Source organism: Melospiza melodia, chromosome 29 (assembly GCF_035770615.1).
Source record: "Melospiza melodia melodia isolate bMelMel2 chromosome 29, bMelMel2.pri, whole genome shotgun sequence".
NCBI classification, from domain to species: domain Eukaryota; kingdom Metazoa; phylum Chordata; class Aves; order Passeriformes; family Passerellidae; genus Melospiza; species Melospiza melodia.
In genome coordinates, this window is record NC_086222.1 from 4914993 (window position 1) to 4940298 (window position 25306).

The following is a 25306-nucleotide window of genomic DNA, read 5'->3' on the forward strand; positions in this document are numbered from 1 at the left end:
AAGTATTAGTTAAAATGATGCTCTTTAAATTACATTTCGGCTATTTCAGGCAGACAGGTTGTGTGTGGGTTGGGCTGGGTTTTTTTATGATCTATCTAGAGGCTTAAAAAGACACAGAGAGAAATAAATCTCCCTTCCATTAAAAACACACTATGCTCTTGCATATTTGTTCTTATCTCGGCGCTCTCGCTCTTGTGCTCCCTCCTCTCCCAGGGCTGGAGCACAAAGTGTTTGTGATTACACTTCCACCCTGACACTCAGCTAATTCGAGGAGCTGCCAGCCCGTGCCCAGGCGGAGCACACAGCTCTCCCACCCCCGCAGGAGGATGAGCTGTGCTTCCCCAAATGCCTCGCTGGACCCGGTGCCTTTATTTCAAAATCCACTGAGATTTGTGGTGTTAATGTGGAACCATGCGGAAGTCCCAAGTTTTGATTGAGTTTATTTGGATCTTCTGAGTCTATCCATGCCCTTTTTGTCTCATTTATCTATTTACATCCCTCCATTGCCAGCACTGCCTGTCTCCAGACAGCTCCTTTCCTCCCATCCTTCCTGAGCTCCAGCTCTTCCAGGTGCCCTCATGCTCCAGACAGGGCTCTTACTTCTGCTTAGGCTTCTTCCCATCTTTGCCTTTGACAACAGCTAAAAATTAATGGATCAGGCAGGAAGCACAGCCCTGTTATTGTCTGATTAGGTGGTCTGGAGGCTGCTACTTATGCCCAGACTGTTTGTCTGGGAGAACAGAGTGGGAGAACAAAGCTCGTGAAGTGGGAGAACAAAGCTAGTGAAGTGGGAGGTCAGCAGGGTCCAGCAGTTCAAAATGAACCACAGGTGAAGTGATCCATGCCTCCATGTGCTGCCACTCCTCCTATCCCCATGGGAACACATCTTTTGTGACTAATGCATCACTCCAACAGAGGAAGGCCTACCTTCCCAAAGAGGCCCTGATCCATTCCTTACTCCTCTTAGTCATTTCTTTACATCCCTGCTTTTTCAGTGTCTCCTTCTTGGGCTCCAAGAGCCCCCCCAGCCTTGCTCACCCCTCCCATGGAATATTTCTGGTTCCTCATCCTATCCCAAGGCACATTTCTAGGCCAACTCACAGCTTCCCCAAGCCCAGGGGACCAACCCAAAGCTTGGCCAAAGGCGCCAGCAACAATCAGGAGTGCAAATACCAATGATCCAGTCTGTGGGATGATGCTCACTGTCCTTCCCAAACCTTCAAATGTGGCTTATCCCTATCATCCAAACTCTGGGAGATAAGGGAGAGTGTTATTACTCCCCCTTCACGGATGGAGAAATGAGACCCAAAGATCAAATGGGCCAGAAGTGCCTGTTCAGATCAACGCTCTGCAGCACCTGCCTCTCAGGCTCTGTGGAGCTTGGAAAACCACGTTAAAAAGGCACAGGGAGAGTGAGGGTGGCTGCCAGGGCAGGTATTTCCATCGGGCTGCACGGAATGAGAGCTCCACAGTTAAGAATCAGTCATCAGGCCGCCAAGACACAGCTGTGTATCCCTGTACATAAAGGGGCAATTAAAATTCCAATTGCCAATTCCAACCCAACCAAGCAACATTTGAGAGAGCTAAAAGCAGAGGAAAAGCAGGGAGCGATGGTCCCACAAGGGAAGGGTATTGATGTGCCTGGAGAACGCGGGGGCTGCTCTCCTTTCCCATTAGGACTGCTCCTTCATTTCCTGTTCCTCCTAAACAAAGCCCTCGAGCCTTCTTCTCGGCCACACTCGTGCCTCCGAGAATGCCAGAAAAGCCACAGGGAATTATCCCCGCCAGAGCATCTTTAATTTCCCTATTTGTCTTCCTAATGCCCAGCCTCATCACCAGCACCATCTATTCCCCATGTGCTCCTACTTTACATGGATGGACTATTTTTACCCCATTCTTCCTATGCCTCTTTTTCCTCCCATTTAATCATTTTGGAGGCTTTTTATCCACACTTTCCTTTCCTTTCTTTCCTCTTTCCCTTTCATTTTTAATACCTGTGGTTCTCCGATTCAAAATCATTACTGTTTTTAACTTGACTCGAGCCTCTTAATTAAGTTACTTTCCATTATTTTTTATCTAGTCCATTTGTCTACATCCCCCGCACCCTCCCTAATTCTCCCTTTCCTCCCCAAGGCAGGCTGGGTATGAAATCTTACATTTCCATTTGGCTAACAATCACTTTGAATTTTTAAATGCTATTAAATTGGATCACACCAGTCACTGGACTGGAGTTGTCGAGCTGTGATATTTACTCGCGCCAGTCAAAGGGAAATGAAATTGTGGCGGCGCGGGGGGGAGGCGATGGGGGAGCCCAGATTTATTCTGCCCGCGGTCCCTCGCAAACCAGGCACAATCCCCTCGGATTTCTGAGCCAGTTCAAAGGAAACTCTCACGCTCAACCATGAATGTATTGTAATGTCTTTAATAAATCAATTACTTGTTGGCAGGGAAGTGTCACTGCATCTCCAATCCTTGTAATCACCTCAGCCTTGCTGTGTTTTAAGCGCGGAAAGCCCACGGAGGTAGACGGGGAGCCGGGAGCGTTGTTGGTGTAGGACAAAGCACAGAAAGCACCACTTGGTCTTGCCAGGAAATGCCAAAATGTGCAGAAAGGATTTGCACCATGCAAAAGCACACACAGAGTGACCCCCAGCTCCAGGATGAGGACAGCACTGGAGGTGCTGGAGGGACTGTGTGGGGCTCATCCTTCCCAGCGCAGCTGCTGGCATGCAGAAGCTTGGAAGGAATGACCAGAGCAGGTTCCTGGGAAATGCCTATCCCAGGAAATCAGCTTGAGATGATGGGAGCAGCCTCTGCTCCTTCCTGCCCAGTGCTGAGCAGGGGTATATTGCAAAGCAGGGTTCTCCCACCAGCCCAAGAGCCAGACAACCTTTAGCTGCACTAATTCAGACCCTGAGTTTTGTGCTTCTGCTTCAGGAGGGTACCATATTTCAATTTTACTAAAAGAGACCTTTTCCACTCAAAAATTTGCTAAAGGGAGAGAGATTTGATTACAAAGCAGCCCTGGCCAAATCCAACCCCTCCTCCTCTCTCTGTGCCGACGACATCCTCCCCTCCACAACAACAATCATCTGAGCACAAACAGACAACAGAGCTTTTCAGAAAGTAATGAACTCCGGTCGGAGCCAAGGCAGGAAGGGTTTAATGTTCAGTGCAGAAAGCTTGGCGAGGCCATCAATTATATAGCCCTGCTGCTGAAGGAGCAAAAAAAAGAGAGAGTATTTCAGCCAGACTCGGCCAAAAAGAAAAGATAGGGAAGGAAATCACTGTGAGAGAGATTTAATTTCACAAGCAGGGAGAAATGTTTGCAAAAGAGGAAGAGGATCAAAGGCTGAAGCTCTCGGGCTGGCTGCGGGGAGGAGGGATTACAAGGACAGCAAACTATGGAGGAGACATCTCTGTTGATGCCTTGTGTCAATGCTGGGCCAGGCAAGCAGAGCCTGGGGCACGAACTGGGGAGTCTGTTGGCTGGGGGGGCCCAGTGGGCAGAGACTTGGGCAGAGAGGAAGGTGGATTGTGACCTGTTCATCTTATCTCACACAGGACAGCAAACCAGCACAAGATCTGTGGCCTCTCCTGCCTTGTCCCAAATCCTACCCAGGAAATTATACAAAATGCTACCAAAAAGGAGAGCTGAAATCTTTTGGGCATCTCTACTACTGGGACCAGAAAGCCAGAAATGAAAAATCACAGGATCCCAGAGTGGTTTGGGTTGAAAGGAACATTAAAGGTAACTTCATTCCCACCCCCTGCCATGGACAGGGACACCTTCCACTGTCCCAGGCTGCTCCAAGCCCTGCCAAACCTGGACATGGACACTTCCAGGGATGGGGCAGCTTCTCTGTTCCAGCGCCTCAGCACCCTCACAGGGCACAATTCCTTCTGTATGAGGGTATGGATCCACTTAAAAGAAGACCTCCCCACCCTGTCCCCTGCACCCAGTGAGGCCATGCTGATCCCTTCCAGGGATCCAGTCACAGACTAAGGTGCAAATTCACCTCCTTTCTGGAGGACAAAGGTATTTCAATGCTGTCTCACAGCAGGCATGGAAAACCCATCAAGACCAAAACAAATCAAGACCACATTTCAATATCTTATTTGAACAACCACATTTCCACATCTTTTACAAAGATCCTTGCCTTTTTGTTTTCCACTTCCTGATTCTCCTTGTCTTTCTAAATCTCTTTCTTCTCCATTGCATCACCAGAATAGAAAGAAAACAAAATTACATCTCTCCTCAGATTTCAATGCAGCTCCTTCTTCCCGTTTCTCTCCTCTCCTTCAAAATCCAAGCAAGATCAGGGTGAAAAACCCCACATTTTCCACCCAGTTTCCTCCTTTATTGTCCCAGTGACCTCCCCCCAGCCTGCCCTCAAGCCTGGGGATATTTGCTGGAGGTTCTCTAGCCCTCGGAGGTGGCAGGGCCCAGCAGCTTTTTGGCAGCTGTTCCCTTGGCCTCTCCTTTATCTCCAGCATTGTGTTCACATCTGCTTCCCCCTCTGCCTCTTTCCCTGCTGCTGGGAGTCTGCTTTTAAATCACTGCTCAGCACAGCAGCTGCCAGGCACAGGTTCCATGCCCCATTTGGATGGGGGATCCAAAAGCCGTTTGCAAACCTCCCTCTGCCTTTTTTCTTCTCTAATTTTCTTTTTTTTTTTTTAATTTTTTTTTTTATCCTCCTGAACCTGCCGGTGCTGCCACACTGCTTTCCCCTCCTCCCTTTTGGCTGAGGAGCTCTCTTGGCTCTGGAAGTATGTTCAGACACCTGGCTGCTGGCAGCATGGGGTTTGGCAGCAGCTGGCAGCGTGCAGCTCTCTGATAGGGAATGGGAGGGGAGCAGGGATCTCACTGGGGTCAGAGCTACCCACCGTGGCCATCAAGGATGTGCTGGTGGCCTCTTGCACTGCTCCTGCCTTGTTGGTGCCTTTCTACCATGCACATTCATCTGGCTTTGCCTGCAGCTTTGGCCAAGGACATTTATTGGTTTTTTTTGCTGAGGATTTGTAGCGTAAAATAACATAGATTTGTGCAGCACCACTCAGGAGCTGGGAATGCATTTAGGACAAGGCGTTGCCATCTGTGGCTCCTGTCCTCAGCAGAGTCCTGCTCCCAAGCAGGGCAATTTTGGCAGAGCAAGGCAGCAAACCCCAGGGAGCAGAGCCAGGCACGTGGAAGGCTGGATGCCTCACTGCCACCCTGCCCACGCAGTGGCTCCAGGCTAAATTCCCATTCCAGATTGCAATCTCTCTGTGCTACCAAAAAAAGAGAGGGCTATATCCTTCCGGCTGCCAGTAATGTACAAAACTCCCTGAAAAAACTTGGCTGATTCCTCCCCACCCTCCTTTCACTCAAGGTCTGTGCAGGATTGCAGGCCAGGATCCCCATGGATGCCACCTTCATGGAAAAGACTATACCAAACAGACAAAAATATCTTGGGAAGAGCCCTTTGCTTCATCCTCCGACTCCCCAAGCCTCTGCAACAGGTTTTTGCTTCTGGACTCGCCTCCAGAGAGACTGGCCAGAAAAATCAGTTTTAAAGGCCAAAAAGAAGAGCCAGATTAAAGTATCAACTCTGAATTTATGCTCAGGACTTAAGGTTTAATAATGCAACAGAAAATCAATATTTAATAAAGCAAATGATGGAGAAAAACAGTGAATGGGAGATGAGCTGCTGCTCATGTTTTCAAACAAGTAACCCCCAGAGGAGCAGGGTTGGCAGGATGGATGTGGAACCAGATTGCCACAAAGAGCTGGCGCACAGGACGCCCCAGGTCCCAGCGATTCCAGCTCCTGTGTCAAGGGGAGCTCACGGGTCTTTTATTAAAGGACAAACAAGGAATTACTGCGGTGGTCAGAATCCAAACACTCATGGAGAGAGAACAAATGCTGAGGCACCAGGGGAGCGGAGCAGCTGCTGCATTGAGCAGGCCCAGACTGGGGCTGGGCTGGAGGAACACGGGCAAGCAGCAACATCCCCAGGTTCAGGTGCCAAAGAGCTGACTGGGGATGGAGATCTGAGGAGCTGGGAGGGAGCACAGGGGCTAAAAGCAGAGGGAAACTCCTGCCTGCTGAGCAGGGGAGGAGGTGCATAGTTCAGGTGGGCAATTGGGGCACTAAGCATGGCTGGCAGGTGGGGTGGCATAGCAAACGTGCATCCCTGAGCATGGCAAGCACACACCCTGGGCATGGCAGGAATGCATCCCTGGGAATGGCAAACTGCATCCCTGGGAATGGCAAACCTGCATCCCTGGGCAAAAACTATACATCCCTAAGAATGGCAAACCTGCATCCCTGGGCACAAACCACACATCCCTGGGCACAAACCACACATCCCTGGGCAAAGCAAACCTGCATCTCTAAGCACAAACCACATATCTCTGGGCACAAACCACACATCCCTAGGAATGGCAAACCTGCATCCCTGGGCACAAACCACACGTCCCTCGGAATGGCAAACCTGCATCCCTGGGTGCAAACCATACATCCCTGGGAAACCTGAATCCCTGAGCATGGCAGGAGTGCATCTCTGGACACTAAAACTGTGCATCCGTTGGCACAGCAAGCTGACATCCCTGGGGGCAGCAAGAGTGCATTCCTGACCATGGCAAGCCTGCTTCCATGGGCACATCAACAGTGCATCCCTGGGCACAAGAAACCTGCATCTCTTGACACAAAGTGCCCATCTCTGAGCACAGCAAGAGTTCATACCCAGGCAAAACAATCATGAATCACTGGACACAGAAAATGTACATCCCTGGGCATGACAAGCATAAATCCCTGGGCACATCGCTCAGCCAAAAGCACACGGCTCTGGGCATGGCAAGTGTGCATCCCCAGGAGTGCTGGGTCTGGGCAGGATGAGGGGAGCTCTGCGATGCTCGGGACTGATCAGCAGCTCTGCCTCCCTCCCCTGGAGGCTGGAGAAAACTGCAGCGAGCCCCTGCATGGCACAGAGATGTCACCTGTGCCTTGTCCCCCCACTGCCTTTCCAGCCCTGATACAACGCTGCCAGCCAGGAAAGAAGGAATATTGCCCATACCCATGCCAGCAATGGCAGGTGCTTCTTGGGGTATATGGCTTAGGGAGCACAAAGATCTGTGCCCCATATCACAAAGTCTGGGGACTCTGGATAAATTCTCTAGGCAAAGGAGACTCTCACTTGCACAGGAATCAGTGCCCTTGGAAGAAACCCCTCCTCTGGCACACTGTGTGTGCCGGGTTGTCTGCCTGGCCCTGCAGCACGGCAGTAATTTGTAGCTTGTGCTAGGATCCTTCACATTGAAAGATGACATATAAATATAAAACGTTATCACTCCATAACAGCCACATGCTATAAAACGCCAGGCAGAAGGATCTGGAACTAGATGGAGGCAGTGCTTTAAATCCTTCCCTGCAGAGTTACTGCCGCTAAAACAACAGACCCGCTCCAAAGAGCTCCAGCAACGGAGGGAGAAGAGGACAGACCCCGATAAAAACACCACAATTGAGGAATTAGATGAATAAGTGATGGGATTACAGCATGACCTCCCCATGCTGACAGCCCCAGGGTAGCAGTAGCACCGGCGCACCGGTGACGTCTCCTCCCATTCATCCCCTGCTGTGATTTTCCGTGGATGCTCCTGCTCCTGTAGTAACAACAAAGTGCCGGCACCAGCGTTACACTACAGCGGGCTGACTCCGCTCCCGCGGCTACGATAACAATGCTGTTACTGTAGTAACATTACAGAGCCGGGGTCTCACTGTTCTACCCTTAATTTTATTGTCGTAAGATTAAATTGCAATAATGTTATTGAGCTGCCATTAGTGTAGCCATGGCAACAATAACATTAAGGTAGCGATATCGCATTACAGTGGTCCAACCGTTCCACCACAAATATTTTAATGTAGTAAAACAAAAGAGATTACTGCAGTAACATTAAACTGCAGTGACCTCATTAAACCCCCACCGGCTTTATCACAGCGCTCCTCTGGAAACCGCACGCGGCAGTGAGAGCACCCTACACACATCCTGAGTGCTGCTGTGCCACCCCTTTGGCTGGTAAATCCATGGGGAAGGAAGGGGATGTGCTGCACATCTGGAGAGACACACACAGCTGCAGTCTGTAGGAGTGTCAGGGGGTAGGACGGTCGGGATGGACAGAGATGAGAGATCTCTGAAGCCAGGTCTAGGAATTTGGGGTTTATTGCAAAGGGCCTGGGTGCAGGGCCCTGCTGGGAGCTGCCAGCCACAGCTCAGAGCAGGACTGAGAGAAGAGAGGGGGAGAGAAGACGAGAGGGTAAGAGAGTAAAAGGGCAAGAGAGTAAGAGGGTAAGAGAGCGAGGTTCCTGTTACAATACAATAAATCTTCTTCTCTGCTGAATATTCTAATTCTCACTAACCAATCTAGTACAAGATACAAATCCTACAGCATTTACATACAGCCTGTATGAATCTTTACATTACCATACTGTGTTACATTTTAAACCCTAAAAACTCCTCTTTGGGCCCCTTCTGCCAAGCTGTAGGGTCTGCTCTGACCCTTGGGCCTGTCTGCAAGCAGAGGGTGTTGTTCCATCAAAAGGGGATCACCTTCAGCCAGCCACACCATTGTTTTTCAGTTGTTCAGTAACTAAGGTATCTCAAAGCTTGCTTTCATTTCAATATTGCTTATAGTTTCTATATTCTCAAAATCTTTTGCCAGACACTCATATTTATAAGGCTCTTCTGTTTCATCTTCCCCAACCGCAGTCCTCCCTGCCTGGAGAGCTGCCGGCGCCGCTGGCCTCCCGGATTCACCCGCTCCGCAGAAGGGATTAGCAGAGTCACTCTTGAATGGCTCTGGGTGAGGTGGGTGACCTCCTCCTGAAAGCCTTTGGAGAGGTTGGGTGAACGGGGCTGCTGGGAGCTCGCGTGCTCAGAAAGGCTCAAAGAGGAGCAGACTCTTGTTTTCTAGAAGAGGGGTGATGCGAGGGTGACCTCCGCAGCTCTGAGGGAGTAGCAGAGAGAGTTCCACCGAGCTCTCCTCGCTGCCACAGCAGCGCACACAGCTGAGCCAGGGAGGATGGAAACAGTGGAGCCACGGAGATGCCAGAGGTGGGAATGCCCCTCTGATATCTGGAGGGGACCACAAAGGACTCTGTCAGGAACCCAGTGACAAACAGGATGACAGCGTTAGCTCTTCACTGGGGACACAAACAGGAATTAGCCACAGCCTGGGTGTATGGGAGAAAGAAAAACAGGAAGGAAATTCAACTGGTCTGTGTGTCCTGTGAATCACTGGATCTTCCTTCTCCTCTGCTCCAGTCTCCTGCCAATTATTTCTCCTTGGGAACAGGATACATCCTCCCATGACTCTGGCAGTGCCTGGCCCCACTTCGTCTCTGGGGTGCCAGGCAAGCCTGGAGGGGAATGGCTTGAAATTGAAAAAGTTTGATGTAGAGTAGATATAAGGAAAATGTTTTTTAAAATGAGGCTGGTGGGGTCCCGGCCAAGGTTGCCCAGAGAAGCTGTGGCTGCCCCATCCCTGGAAGTGTCCAAGACCAGGTTGGACAGGGCTTGGAGCAGCCTGGGATAGTGAAAGGTATCCCTGCCATGGCAGGGGATGGAACTAGGGGATCTTTAAAGTCCCTTCCTACCCAAACCATTCTGGGATTCTATTGCTTCCCTTCATCCCAAACTCCCTATTACCAAGTTGCCCACCTTCTAACAATGTTAACTCACTCAACCACTATTCACCTCTCCATCCCTCCTTCTCTTTACACCAGCAGGCTCATCCACAAGCTCCATGAAGGAGCAGCATGGTGGGACATACCCCCAGTGGGATGCAGCGTGCCTGGCTCCCTCCAGCAGCAGCAGGGACATGAAACTGGGGCACCCTGAAGCTGCAGCAAGGGCAGAATATGAGCCCAGAGCAAACTCTTCCACAGTACAGACTCTGGAGTCTCTGTTCCCTCCCTGCTCCCACCCCACGATATAATTGCTAATTAATAATAACGTTTAGCTCTCAGATAGCGCGTTCCATCTTCAAAGACCTCTGTCGACATTAATGAATTAATCCTCATCAACCCCCCTGTGAAGTAGGTGACAACTATTATCTCTGCCTCACAGATGTTAAACTGATTTGCAAAGAGGTCAAGTGACTTTGGGGAGGCTGGAGGGAGCCTGGCCTTGTACGAGGCCACTCCACAGGGGAACATGGACAAGCACACCCCAGAGAAGCAAGGGCTGGGATCCGAGGGTGTAAGGGAGATGGAGAGATGCAGGGGCAGTAATGGATGTGGGACCTGCAGAGATGCTCCCCGAGGGCAGAGCAAAACGAGGATAAAGAGCCAAAAACTAGGCCAGTGCGTGAGAGCGTGTGGGAGACCTTCAGTCCTCCACAACAGCCCTGGTACAAAAGGCAAGGATGCTTTGACAGAGGGACGGTGATTAGCGACAAAAGAGAGCCAGGAAAGGAGCACATCAGTCAAAGGAGCCGAGAGCACAGGCAAAGCAAGGGAGGATTTCCATTTCCTGACGCTGGTTTCCTCCCCTCCACTGCTTTGGGGAGGCTCTCCCAGCTCCCCCATGCCTTTTAGGAGTTATTATCTAAACCTGCTTTTGCTTCTAGAAGGAATAGCTGCTCCCACGGGGAAAAATGTGTGGACACGCCAGTAAATCCATACCAGAAGCAGGGGGAGCATCTTGCCCAGTGTGAAACTCCAGCCCATAGCCTCAAACGTGACCAGTGTCTGGGCAAATCCCTTTTCCCTTCTGTCACAGACATCTTATATGAAAAATCCTTTCCTTAGGATTTTTACTCCTGAGAAGCTGAGAGGCCCCAGGGACAAAATGTAAACAATGGTTATCTGCTGCTGTGGAATGCAACAGGTGCATCTGGGATTGGCCCATGTTGATTGTTATTAATTAATGGCCAATCACAGCCCAGCTGGCTCGGACACAGAGCCCAAGCCACAAACCTTTGTTATCATTCTTTCCTATTCTATTCTTAGCTAGCCTTCTGATGAAACCTTTTCTTCGATTCTTTTAGTATAGTTTTAATGTAATATATATCATAAAATAATAAATCAGCCTTCTGAAACATGAAGTCAGATCCTCATCTCTTCCCTCATCCTCAGACCTCTGTGAACACCGTCACACCCTCCTTGCTCCCAAACCAGGGATGTGCAATGCAGGCATTGGTGGCACAGGCTCAGCCTCACAGGTAAGGTGATGATGACTACAGGGACTGAGCCTTCCTCCCAGCAAAGACATTTCCCAGGCACCCAGGCAGCAGAACAGCAACAAAAAGTTCTCCTTGATGTCCCACGAGTGAAAGGGGCTTGTGGCATCAAAGGAAAATTAATTGGGCAGAGTTTGATGGTTGAAACAAAGCCGGCTGGGGCGCTGCAGCCCCACTGGTGGCTTTATCTCACCAGCACAGACCTTGGCAGTGCTGCTGCCTGCACGGAGACAGGTGCCACCAGCACTGCCACCTCTGCCCCCTGCCACCCCTGCCACCTGTGTCCACAGCCCCCCGACTCTGCTGAGCAGGTAATTAACTCCCAGACAAAGGCAGGGATTTGAAGATTAACCTGGGCTCGGGAAGGAGTGGGGAAAACTCATTTACACCAAACAAAAGGGGAGGGGTGATTAGTTTCTCCAGTGACAACAGCAAGAGCCAGATAGGGCCAGGGAAAGTGATAAAGAAGCAGGGAAAGCGCTAATATCCCCCCAGTTGCCTGCCTTTGCCTTTTTTTTTTTATTCTTCTTTCTTTTTTTTAAGCACTAAAATTCCACCATTTTCTATCATGCAAATTCGTGTGCCTAAGTGAGATTAAACTCTGGCAGGCTCAGTGCCTCCTTCCCCAAGTCCATTTCCCTCACTGAGATAAGGCCAACTTCCCTTAATGCATCTTACAAGGCAGTGGGAGTGTTTTGCAGGCACGCATTGGAGACGGCTTATTATCAATACAAATAACAGCTTTCCAGATAGCTCCTTCTCCTCCTACCTCGCCTCTCTCCTCTAAACCCTGGAACCCAGAGAACGGCTTAAATAGCTGAAATGTCCTGCAGGGAGAAAGGAGATGCTGTGCGAGAGGAGAGGAGAGGAGAGGAGAGGAGAGGAGAGGAGAGGAGAGGAGAGGAGAGGAGAGGAGAGGAGAGGAGAGGAGAGGAGAGGAGAGGAGAGGAGAGGAGAGGAGAGGAGAGGAGAGGAGAGGAGAGGAGAGGAGAGGAGAGGAGAGGAGAGGAGAGGAGAGGAGAGGAGAGGAGAGGAGAGGAGAGGAGAGGAGAGGAGAGGAGAGGAGAGGAGAGGAGAGGAGAATTTGGGGAAAGGAGGAGAGAGAGAAGGATGGGGGGAAAGGACAAGAGAAAGAAGGATGGGGAAAAAGGAGAGAGAAGGATGTGGAGAAAGGAGAGGAGAGAAAAGGATGTGGGGAGAGGAGGGGAGAGGAAGGAGGGGAGAGGAGAGAGGAGGATGTGGGGAAAGGAGGGGAGGTCCAGTAGAAGAAGAATTTGAGAAATCACCACTCAAGCCTATCCATGGATGCTCAGACACTGCATGTCCTGTCTGACACGTGAACAGTCTCTGTTTCAGTCCATACATTCGAAGAATGAGTTGGCGTTCTTCAGTTTTCGGTCTCGGAGTTGTTTATTATATTTTATCAATAAAATTTTCCTCCTGTCCATCAGAGGTCCGCTCAGCAGGACAGACAGAGGCACTCTGACCGCCCTCAGGGTGGTGTCTCTTTATATTACAAACTATGTATAACACGTTTACAATTACTTTCCAATACCTATCACCTATGTTAGACAGTGAACTTCTACTCTAAACCAATCCCAAAGTGCCAACATCACAGCAGAAAATAGAGAAGAAGAAGAAGAAGAAGAAGAAGAAGAAGAAGAAGAAGAAGAAGAAGAAGAAGAAGAAGAGGAAGAAGAAGAAAGGCTGGACATGCCCAAGTCGCTCCATCTTGACCCCAAAGCCCCTATTCTAAAAATCCCAAAATCTACTTTTTCACTTAGTGATAAATGTATTATTACACTACTTAAACTTCTGTGTCTTTCAGGTCCTCATACAAAGCTGGTAACTTGCTCCAGGGATCATAATCAAATCCCCAGGTGCTCTGGGCTGTGTGCCAGGGTCTCTGAGCCCCCTGGCAGGGGTCCCGGCAACTCTGGACACCCAGAGGGATGCACTGAGTTCTGACACTTTGTCTGGTCTTATGGCAACTCCTCCTAAGAAGGAATGAGCACTGAAGGAGTGGGAGCACCTTCCAGACCCTGCAGATGACGGGGATGCTCCCTGAGCTGCTCATTTTAGCTCTGTCTGTGATCTGGGTGCTTTTTGCCCAGGAGAGATCCAGGTGCTGAGAACCTCCCTGTGCCTTTGGCAGCTCTGTTGTTGGCTGACATCAGCTTGGCACCACCAGCCTGACCCCATTTAGAGCAGTCCCCAAAATAGCAGGTCTGAACTTTGGTGCATTCAGTGCCAAGGGTCTGCTGTCTCATTCCTGAGCTCATTTGTCCCACATTAGCACAGAGGCACCGACCTGCTATTCCTGGATCAGCAGCAATCACCTTTTCCCTTTTGTACCAGGATTTCAAGACTGACAAGTGTTTCTGAAAGCCTGGCCAATGAGGAAAAGTGGGGAAAACAGAGCTTGGATGGTTTCAGAAAGAAGGTAGCTAAGGGGCACCAGGATAACAACCTTCCCAAAAGCAAAAGGTTATTACAGAGGACACTGATCAATTGTTCCCCACATCCACTGGGAATAGGCTGAGAAAAACTCCACTTCATTTGCAACAAAGAAGGTTTAAGTTAGATATTAGCTATACATTTTCTAATTAAAAAGGTAGCAAAGCAGTAGAATAGATTGTCTGGGGAGACTGAAGAACCTGCTTTGTTAAAGATTTTCAAGAATAGCTTTCACATGTGCTTGGCAGCGAGGTCTCTGCCTGGTTGCAGGGGGACGGGATAAATTAGCTCTTGAGGTGCCTTTTCCCCACCTATTTTGGGATCTTGGCCATCCAATAGAGCCAGCCTAGAAATAAATGTGCAGCTCACCCCTTGCTGCAGTGTGGGCATCCTCATTTCTGGGTGTTTCTACCTCATTTTCTCCTTGGGGTGATTCCTGACCCTCATACCCTGATGGAATATCCTCCTCCCACCCCCACCCCTCTCCTGTGTTTTGCTCTCACCTCATTTTCTCCTTGGGGATCATTCCTGACCCTCGTACCCTGATGGAATATCCTTCTCCCACCCCTACCCCTCTGCTGTGTTTTGTTCTCCCCCCTCCCACAGCTCTGCTTCCCTCCATCAGCCCTTGGCCAAAACCACAGATGCCCTCCATCCATGGCTGCTTCCCAGAGATATCCCCTAAACCTGAGGAGGAGGAGGAGGGATGCAGGCATGGGCTCAGAGTGTCTGGGCATGGCTGATATGCACCCATCCTGGGGGAGCAGGAGGCTGAGCCGTCCTGGCTGGAACGGGGAGAGCTCCTTGCCCCCCAGCAATCAGTCCCTTTGGAGAGCACAGCCTGCCCCGGGGCACGATTTAATTGCATCCTGAGAGGCTGGAGCGCTCCTGCCCCCAGGCCCTTTCCTGGTGCAGCAAGGGGAAGCTCAGGACCTGCTTAGAGCAACCTGCACACCTTCCTCTTCCTGGTTAAATCTGTTTAAAAGGAGACACCCTCTTTCCCACCTCCTTGAATCACCTCTCCCTTCCTATCAAGCTGCAGGAATGGGCAAAATGTCCCAGGGTTGTGTGCTGAGCTTGGCACATCCCTGAAATCTGGTGCTGAGCAACCCTGCTTTCCTAGGAGGGGGAATAAGCACCATTTCCCACAAGCTGAGTGTTGTTTTGGACAGGATTATTCCAGAATACATATTTATAGGGCCCATTTTCCAAGGCAGGAGAGTTAATCCTGGCACCACAGCCCAATTTTCATCGAGGTCATTAAGGCAGGTTTCCCTTTAATTGGACATGATAATTCACTTTCATGTCCTGCTCTGAGAAAGGGCTGGGTGAGCCAAAGAACAGCTTTTCAAATTAGGGGGCTTGCTCTCCAGAGCTGGAATTTCTGAGGATCTTCAGCACATTACAGGACTGAGCCCATCACTGAATCATCCCATACTTAACTGCTGCAAGGAGTTAAGCTCTGACCTTTTCCTGCAGTGCCCAAATATCTCTTCCTAATGATACAGCAAGACACGGGAGGGCTGGGTCTGGATGTCTGGTGATACAGGAAATTTAGGTCAGGAAACGGGAATCAGAAGAGAACAGACAGAAATTGTCCTGCAGCACCCCAGCATCTGATAGCAACTTCAGAACTTGCTGGTGATCGACTTTGGCTTAAGAAATTCAGGCAGGTAATAAGAGATTGCAAGATAAACAGCCAGAACCAGGGCTGGCAATGCATCCTCTTCCCCTCTGTGCTTAATGGAGATGGAGAAAGTCCGGCTCTGGTTAGTCAGCTTGATTGCTTGAAGAGGAAAAGGAAAATGAAAAGGGAGGGAAGAAGAAAAATAAAGGCCCTGAGTCTGGGTTTTTTCCCCACTTCTATTCATTAGGCTGTCAATAGTGCTCAGGCCTGGAATATCGACGGTGGATTAGCTCAACCCGACTCTGTGTACAAGACCAATGCCTTTTTAACCCAGCTTGTTTCCAAATCAATACACCCATCAGCATTCGAAAATTAGCCCGAGACGAGATTCCAATACTCAAGCTGGTGTGTCATGTTAAGAGGGCTCCCGGCCAAATCACAGAAGAAGCAGCATGAAAAAAAACCAGTTGCTAGCAAGGGATTAGGAATTTTCCATTAATCTTCCCCCAAGCTAAGAGCTCATCAGGCTCCTGTGTGTCCCTCCACGAGGCTCCCCCTTGTCCAGCTCTTGCCCTGCCACATGGGCACAGGATCAGTCTTCCATGAATGTCCATCTGCTTGACCATCTCATGTGGCCACACCTGTCTGTCTCCTCTCAAGAAGTTGTTTGTGCTCACACACTTGCTGAAGAGCACGTGTAGGCATCCACTGAGCCACCAAAAGTGCTCCAGCACCCTGTGCTGGTCTTTCTCCTCCTCTTCCTCCTCCAAAAGTATGGAATTTCAACACACAAACACATATTGTTGCTAGGCATACACACACTCCCACAAAGCACACAAATCTGTCAGCTCTCTCTTTTTCCCCAACACAAGTTTTACTTCAAGCACTGCCTCCAGCTTGGAAAACAAAAAAACATCAAAAACCAACAACAACAACAAACAGCACTGCGGGTCTGCCAGTGACTGTGTTAGGAGGCAGAGCTGCCTATAGCAGAGCCCAGGGATTATGTCAGCAAAGATGGATAAAACCAAGCCTGACAGAGTTCAAGAAGCATGGGCCAGGAGCTGGACTCCATGATCCTGGGGGATCCTTGTGGGTCCATTCCAACTCAGCAAGTTCTCTGATTCTGTGAAAGTCATTGCCCAGCTTGGGACAATCCAAGCTTGTGGAGCAGCCTTTACTTCTGCACCAAGCTGTGTCGAATGCTCAATATAGGAGTAAGGGACTTAATGGGGTCCACGTGCCAGACTGCACTGACAGGGGAGCTAATGGCAAGGATGGCTATATCTATAGCCTGTAGCAGAGCCCTGGGATTATGTCAGCAAAGATGGATAAAACCAAGCCTGACAGAATTCAAGAAGCATTTGGAGAACACCCTCAGAGATATGGTGACTTGGGTATAGTGCTGTGCAGGGCCAGGAGTGGACTCCATGATCCTTGTGGATCCTTGTGGGTCCAGAGAACTCATCAGGTTCTATGATTCTGTGAAAGTCATTACCCAGCTTGGGACAATCCAAGCTTGTGGATCAGACTCTACTTCTGCACCAAGCTGTGTCAAATGCTCAGCATAGGAGCAATGGGATGAGAAAACACCAAGGCAAAAGGATCAGAAAGCAAAGTCCCAAGCCCTCCACAAGAAAACTCCCTTTTCTTACCTTGCACGATGAGATGGACACGCGATGTCTTGGGGTGATTGTCTGTCTGCACGGAGCAGGTGTAGGGGCCCTCATCGTACACGTCCACATCCTGGATCAGGATGCTGTACTGGGTTTTGGTGTTGGCCAGGAGCACCACCCGAGGGTCCAAGCACCACTTGTCATTGCCGGCATAGAGGATGCTGCTGCGGTTCAGCCAGGCCACCCGGGTCACCCGGTTGTCCACGGAGCACCTGGGGAGAGACACAGAGGTGACCCATCAGTGTGCTGCTCCTGGGCGCTCTCCCTCCCTCCCCTCCAGCCCTCCTGGTCCTCCTGGCACTATTTTTAGCTTTGCTGTCAGCAGCACTTTCAGAGACCAAGAGCGTTCAGTGTCCAAAAGGGACAAGGTCAGAGCTTTTCCTGCAGTGCTCAGGGCACCAATATCCATCTAAACCAGCAGCTCCAGAGATTTGACCAACAGCTTCACAGAGTTTTCAGATGCACGGAAGTCAGAGCCACCCAATACCAGCCTTTCACTCCTCCATTCCAATTTATTCTTTTGCAAACTCCCAGACAAACAGAGCTGAGCCCAAGCCTCCATCCCGAGTCCACACTTTTTTGGGGGGGGCAGGTTGTTAACTTCCTGCCCAAATCCATCACCTGTCATTCTCTCTGCAGACCTTCACATCCCTGCAGCCACACAAAGAGATGCAAAGTGATGCTGGGAAAGCTTGTGCTGCTTGACAAAGGAGCAAGGAAAATTTATCTTTGGAGAAAGCCATCTTTGACACACACCTCTAAAGAGAAACCTTGAACATCTGACCATTTGTCCCCTCTGTCAACTTTTCCTTCCATACCCATCACCTGCTCCACTGCACCTCCCTCACTTGTGAGCTGAGCATTTCACTTATCCAGGGATGTTTTGGAAGTAGAAATCCTCTACATTCAGCCTCAATAAGCACCTGAGTTCCCCCCAGAGACAACACAGTGCAAACCTAGAAATTATTTTGATCCTGAAGGAGATTACTTTCCTGTCAACATTAGCTGGGATCAGTCTTGCTCCTCCCAAAGGTCTCTGCCAGCCTTGCAACCCCCCATCCCCATGTCCCCAAGTCAGGTTTGAGTCCTCAAAGCATCAAGAAGTTCTCTAAATGCAGAAACTTGCAGCCCCCACAGCCAGCTAAACCCCTGCTTCTGCCTGAGAAATTTTGGGATTACGGAGCCATTGGGATTTGGCCACACTTTGCTGGATGCTGGCCCCATAACATAATGTCCCTTCATAAAACCACTCAGCCTAAGATCCACTGTTTATATTCTCCCCCAAACTACTTCATTACTTGTGCAGTGGCTGGGATGAAAATTAACTTCAGAGGCACTGAGAGGGAGCCCAGCAGCCTCTGGGATGTCTCACTCAGGGTGACTTCAAGGAATGTGAGGGACTTAATGGGCTCCACGTGCCAGACTGCGCTGACAGGGGAGCTAATGGCAAGGATGGTGTATCTGTGGCATGTGGACTTGTCTTGGACACTTTAGCGAGTGTGCCCTTTCTCTGGGTGAGCTGTGTCCTTACTGGGGGTCCTTACAGCCCCCTTTGGGTGGGGATGTACATTTTCTGAACAGTAACAAGCAATAGGACAAGAGGAAATGGCCTCAAGTTGCACCAGGCAAGATTTAGATTGAATATTTCTTCACTGAAAGGGTGGTCAAGCCCAGGGCTGTGCTGAAGTCACTGGAGGGATCTAGAAGTCCCATAGATGTGGCACTTGGGGACATGGATTCGTGGAGGACCTGGCAGTACAGGGGAATGGTTGGACTGATCTTAGAGGCTTTTCCAACCTTAATGACCCTGTGATGGAAGACTTCTCTTCCCGTGTCCATTACTGATGCCAGGGAAGACAGAGGAACCCACCTGGGGACAAGCTGTCTCATCTCATTCAGCCTCTTTTTGGAACCTTTTTGGCCCCAGTGATTACAGGAGAAGCCAAAATAACCCACCCAGCCTCAACACACAGATTTTGGGGGTTGGGGGTGACAGAGGAAACGTGCATAAGATGTGTTGTCTGCAGCACAGGACACCCCTGAGTTGCCAGTACCCAACTCCTGCTCCATCCTCCCTCCCTGGTGTGAAAAACAGCCAATAAATTAAACCATTTTACTACTGTTCCATAATGATATTACGATAATAATAAATTAAATGTGAACAGATTTTTATGATCTACATTTAAAAAAGCAATAGATTCAGTCTGGGCTGAACACCAAGAACTTGGCTCTTGCTCTCAGCTGCATTACAGCTTGAGTGAAAGGCCTGAGAGTTTAGCTGCACAAGTTGAATTAAACTGGAGATTTCTTCCCAGAGGATGGGTTTAGTATATTGAACTCCAAATCTCAGCTCTGCTGGTAGCTCAGACCTATGGGGCACGAATAAAATGAAGTGGTTATTTGGTGTTTGGCTCTGGTACCATGAAATAGGCTCCTGTGGTGGTGGTTCTGCACAAACACAGGGGTGTCCAGGGCTGGGTGATGAGAAACCAGACATGACTTGAATTTCTCACCCAATCCCCTCTGCAGACATTACCTTGAGGAATTGTAAGCAGGCAGAACTAAAAATATTTATTTCCCTTCTCCTCCTCCACGCCAGTATCCTTTATGAAATGCATCAGCTTGGAGATCCTTGGATAATAATGGAGCCAGACAGTGTGCAATCCAAGCATTCCCTCTATCACATGGGCATTTAAGTGCTTTTGAAAAGCAACGGGGCTCAGGTAACGCATGAGGCAACAGTGAAATAAGTGCTGTCGCCCTTCACAGCACGCGGGCACAATCTCTCCTTATCATCCAGACACGCTTCCCTGTCCCTGGGATCGGCAAGCTTCAAGCTGGTACTTTGTATTCTTCCCTGCCTCTTAAAGCTCCTGAGCCTACATATATATATATAAATAAATAAATATATATATATATAATATAGCACAGCACGGCTCCTGGGAAAGAGGGGCTTTGACCTCTGGATGCACTGGGCTATTTAGGGATTGGCAGTTGTGCTCCTTCCTGAGCTGCTTCCAAGCACTCTGCTCCTCCTGCTCTTCCATCCTCTCCTGCTCCTCAAGTCCCTCCAGCCCCTCCTGTTCCTCCTGTTCCTCCTGTTCCTCCTACCTCTCTTGCCCCTCCTGCCCCTCCTATTCCTCCTTCCCCTCCAGCCCTTCCTGCCCCTCCAGCCCCTCCAACCCCTGCAGCCCCTCCTGCCCCTCCTCTTCCTCCAGTCCCTCCAGCCCCTCCTGCTCCTCCATCCCCTGCAGCCCCTCCTGCCCCTCCAGCCCTTCCTGCCCCTCCAGCTTCTCCTGCCTCTCCAGCCCCTTCTGCTCCCCCAGCCCCTCCTGTTCCTCCTGCCTTTCCAGCCCCTCCTGCTCCTCCAGCCCCTCCTGCTCCTCCATCCCCTCCAGCCCCTCCTGCTCCTCCATCCCCTCCATCCCCTCCAGCCCCTTCCTTCTCCTCCTCCTCCTCCTCGCACAAGCACCAGTCAGGGTTGCCGTGGCCGAGGCTCATCACAGCGACCCGATGCTCTTCCAGCCCCTCCATCTGCTCCTCGTTCCCTCCTCCAGCAGCTCCTGTCTCCAGCAGCCCGGTGCAGGGATGGAAGCCTCCTCTCCCACGCATGGGCAGCCGAGCAGAAACCCTTTGGCTTTGGCCAGCAAGCCACCCTCCAGGCACAGGTGGAGAGCAAAGCCACCGCCGAGCCCGCAGCCTCCCGTCCTTCCACCCTGCTCCTGGCAAAGTGCGAAGCCCTGGGATGCCTCCTCCACCTCGCTGGAAGCTCTCACTTTCCCTCTCAGCCCAGGATGTGCCAGGGAAGGAGGGGAGGGAGAGGTCCTTGGGGTGCCGGAAAGCACTGCTTGCCTCCAAAAAGATGATCTAAAAACAATTAAGCACAGATGAGGTAATTTTCTCTCTCAAGACTCTTAATCCTTGTTCCACTCCTGCTCAGACAGCAAGGACTTCTCCTGCAAGAAGATGAAAAACTGCTGTGTGCGAGCACAAGGTGGAGATGATGCTGCTCTGGATTCTGCTGCCTCCCTCTGCTGTTTCCTTCCCAATAAACCCGGAGTCTCAAGCCTTGGGGTTTCTCCTCTGGCAGAGGGGAGCACTGCCTAACTCATCACTGCTACAGCATCCTGGGCCAGGCAGGGATGGTTTATAGAGAGATGAAGATCCTCATGCTGCACCAGCCCCTCTGCTCCCTGAGGACTCTGAGGGCATCTCAAAATGACCACAAATTGGGGCATTTTAGACATTTACATGCACTGAGTAAAGATGAGAGAACTGTGAATCTCCGTCCTCCTCACCTGTCCCAACCCACCTGCCCTCCCAAATTAATGATGTGTGGTGGGTGCAAAGGAATGATGTCACCCTGTTTTTTTAAGATTTTCTAGGCCTTCTGATGTTGACATTCTTGTAGTGAACTTTCTCACACACTTTCTGTAAATAACTCATTGTTTTGCATTCCTTTATGGAGGAGGAGAAAGTTGATGGACTGTTGGTCTGTCCAGTGTCATTGGAGAGGTGGCACTGTCACCCTCCAATCCGCTGTCACTCTTGGAAAACTATAAATGTTGGAATCAGAAAATAAACTTCCCTTTTTTCTTCACCTTGAGAACAGCGGTGTGAGCTTGTGTTTTTTCATGTCCTATAGCGACAGGATACAGGGTGGAGCTGCCCTTTCCCAGATCTGTAAACATCTCCCACAGCCAAAATTTCCAGGCTTTGTTATCCACCCTGTTCTATCAAGTTGGTCCATTAGGGACTGGCCACTTTCTCCCAAACTGGTATTCCCAAACATTTCCACAGCCTGAGGGTTCAGCTCATGCATCCACGGGGCCCCACAGGTGCAGCCAACTGCCCACCTGGCCGTAGGGACAGCACTCAAAGACAAATTAGAAGAGGGAAAGCAACAGCACAAGGATTCTGCCAGTGAGCACACAGACGGCTGAAAATGCCAACAAAGCCATCAGTGGGGACAAAACAGCCTCGTAAACAAGTACCAGGAATAAACAATCAGCAGGGTGCTGAGGCTGAGTTCCCTGACCACTGATCCCACCCGTCCTGCGTCCCCAGCACCTCCCTGCGACTCCAGAGCAGCCACAGATGGCACGCACCAGCAGTGACGTGCCCTCCTAAATTTCTCTCTTTGCTTTCTCGAGTTTGCACACAAAAAAATGACATGAGAGGAGGTGGGCAGGCAGTGGGGGGAAGGAGGTTTTTAATTACTGAAGTGTAGTAATTGGCACACAACACTTTTTTTGTTGCCTCTTATGCAGATTGCTGGTGTTCCAGAGGGCTGGGCTGGAGAGCACAGATTGTCTCAACCCAGCAGGACACACAAGAAATGAATAATGTTAATTAGAACTGAAAAGAGCTCAGCAAAATTACCAACCTGATTGCTGCTTTCATTGCAATTATCAAGGTACAAGCTCCATCATGGGGAGGCAGAACGAGGCTAAGCCTGGCTCACCCCATCAAATGTGGAGGCCCAGCCTGGGCTGTGACCAAACTGACCCTCCCCAGGCTCAATTCTCCTTCCACCACCCCCTAATTTTCATGGCATGCCCACCCTAGAGAAACCACCTTCCTAAATCCTGGCCACTTGGTGGAATTTCACAATGGCATTGACCTTAAATCTTTAGGTTGGAAAAAACCTTTAAGACCATTGAGTCCAAGCATTAACCCAGCACTGCCAAGCCCACCCCTAAGCCATGTCCCCAAGTGCCACATCCACCATCAAGCATCCCCAGATATCTTTTCATTTTCTTCCCAGTCCAACTCAGCCACTCCCGCACACTTCCAGATTTTTAATCAATCCCACACCAGCAACGTTTTGTCTGCTATGAGATAAACCGAGCTGGAGATCGGGAATAAATTTGGGGTTTATCTTAAAATTGGGTACAAATCCTCCCACTGAGGCTGGGTAAGATGACAGGATGCTCTGGGCCTGCCTTGTTCCCAGTTTCTCATATCCCAGGCATCACCTTCCAGCCTCTGCACTGCCAGCCAAGCTATAAATGATCAACTAAACCAGCCCGCCGCCCGAGGCAGAGCTCCACATCTTCAGATTTATTTCTGTGATTATCACATTTTATTGTTATTTATTAGGATTAATTAAAGGCCGGGCTGTGAACAACTCAATCCCAGTCAGGCACAGTCTCACAGACTTTCCTATGATGTTTAGGAGAGAATTTTGGCCATCAATTCTTGGGCACAGGGAAAGCTGGGGCCAGATTGTGCCATGCTCCCTGGGACAGGCACTGCCCACAATCCTGTAAGGCTGGCATGCCCATGCCATGGACAGCCTGAGGTGTGGCTATCACACAGAACATGGTCTGGAAGCTTTTTAACTAATAAATATCAAGCCAAATCTCTCATTGTTACAACACAGTCTGGTTTTGCTCTCTCTGCTGCATTGGGCTAAGTCACGCACCAGCAATTTCTCCCAGTCCAGCCCTTCTCCAGCAGGATTTACAGCATCTGCTCCCTTTCTGTGCACACCCAGCCTGTGTTTGCTCACACAGCCTCCCTGCAGTGCTGTCTGCTCACATCCACAGGGCTGGCCAGTGCTGCCCTGCACACCAACCCCACACAGCACGCACTGAGAGCACCCACACACGTGGGGAACGGCGTGTGCTCCCCCAGCAATAATCCCATTCTGCTGAAATAGGGACACCCAGCTCAGGCCATGGAGATTGGATGGTAAGGCTGGATGTGCTAGTCACAGGCAAGGAGCAGGAGACATTCACAGTGAACTGTTGGATTAAAATATCCGTAGGTTTGGTACTGCTGAAAGCCCCCAGTGCTCAGTCAGGGACTCTGATGGGGGCTGGAGGCTCAGCCCTGCTGGGGTGAGTGGCTGTGATCAGGTTCTTGGCATTCCTGTCCTCACCTGCTCCCCAGGACCAGCCCAGTCATCCTGGCCCTCACTGTGAGTTTGGCTGGAGGGCATCCCTGGAGCTCCCACTGATGTGACACCACCAAAGACACAGCCCGAGGAGCTTTTCACAGCACAGAGTGGCTCACGGTGCTCTTCCCTGCATGGGCAGCCTGGTTCCTGCCAGGCAGGAGCTGACCCAATGATTAACTCAGCCATGGGGTCTGCCAGGAAAGGGGGGTCCCTGCTGGGGCTGGCGCCTTCCTTCTGTGCCCCCTGCAGCAGCCAGAGCCTCTCCAAAGGCTGCAGGGTGAGGAGGCACCCTTGGATCAGTGCCCCTTCAAAATAACATTGAGCTGGTCAAAAAGAATGCTCAGAAGTGGAAAATAAAACCCCTTTGTGCTTCCCCCTCTCTTCCCTGCCCAGACAGCTCCATGTTGGTTGTTGCAGAGGGGTTCAGGGCCCTGGACTGTGAGGTCCTGCATTTCCCACTGGCCCATGCAAGTTCCTGCCCTTCATTCCTGCCCTCTGCAAGTCTTTATAGATATCTGGCACCTCCTTGCCAGGGAGTGTGAGTTAACTCATGTTTATAAAGTACCTGATCTCCTCAATTGAAAGTTTATACATGCAAATGATTCACACTAATTACATTAATAATAATACTGGGCTCAAAAAGATCCGCCTTGGTTCACTGCCCGGGATTTGCAGAACTGCAAACAACTCCCAGTGCGCTGCCTCAGACACGGCTATTGGCACATGCCAAGGAAACAGGAGGAAACCGGACTGGGAAGGGAAGAAGAGCTGCAAAAAGAGCTGGAGCTCCTGCTGACTGAGCATCAGGCAGGGTGGGGAGCAGGCACGGATCCTGTGAGCACCTCTGTGTGCATCCTGCAGTGCTGGGGTTCTGTGAACACCTGTGTGTGCATCCTGTGAACACCTCTGTGTGCATCCTGTTGTCCTCAGATTCTGTGAGCACCTCTGTGTGCATCCTGTGAGCACCTCTGTGTGCATCCTGCAGTGCTGGAGTTCTGTGAGCACCTCTGTGTGCATCCTGCAGTGCTGGGATTCTGTGAACACCTCTGTGTGCATCCTGTGTGCACCTCTGTGTGCATCCTGCAGTGCTGGGGTTCTGTGAGTACCTCTGTGTGCATTCAGCAATGCTGGGATCCTGTGAAAACCTCTGTGTGCATCCTGCTGTCCTTAGATTCTGTGAGCACCTCTGTGTGCATCCTGCAGTGCTGGGATTCTGTGAGCACCTCTGTGTGCATCCTGTGAACACCTCTGTGTGCATCCTGCAGTCCTGGGATCCTGTGAGCACCTCTGTGTGCATCCAACAATGTTGGGATCCTGTGAGCACCTCTGTGTGCATCCTGTGTGCACCTCTGTGTGCATCCTGTGTGCACCTCTGTGTGCACCTCTGTGTGCATCCTGCAGTGCTGGGGTTCTGTGAGCACC

The 25306-nt window shown here is 50.5% G+C and overlaps 1 protein-coding gene across 4 annotated transcripts in view; it reads right to left on the reverse strand.

The window, feature by feature from the left end:
* LOC134430666 (protein CEPU-1) overlaps positions 1-25306 on the reverse strand; it is a 394229-nt gene that overhangs the window by 34608 nt on the left and 334315 nt on the right. For all 4 annotated transcript variants that reach the window (XM_063178488.1, XM_063178490.1, XM_063178489.1 and 1 more), the window contains one exon: positions 16960-17192. In XM_063178488.1, coding sequence (XP_063034558.1) covers positions 16960-17192 — 233 coding nt within the window. The remainder of the gene's footprint in view (positions 1-16959; positions 17193-25306) is intronic.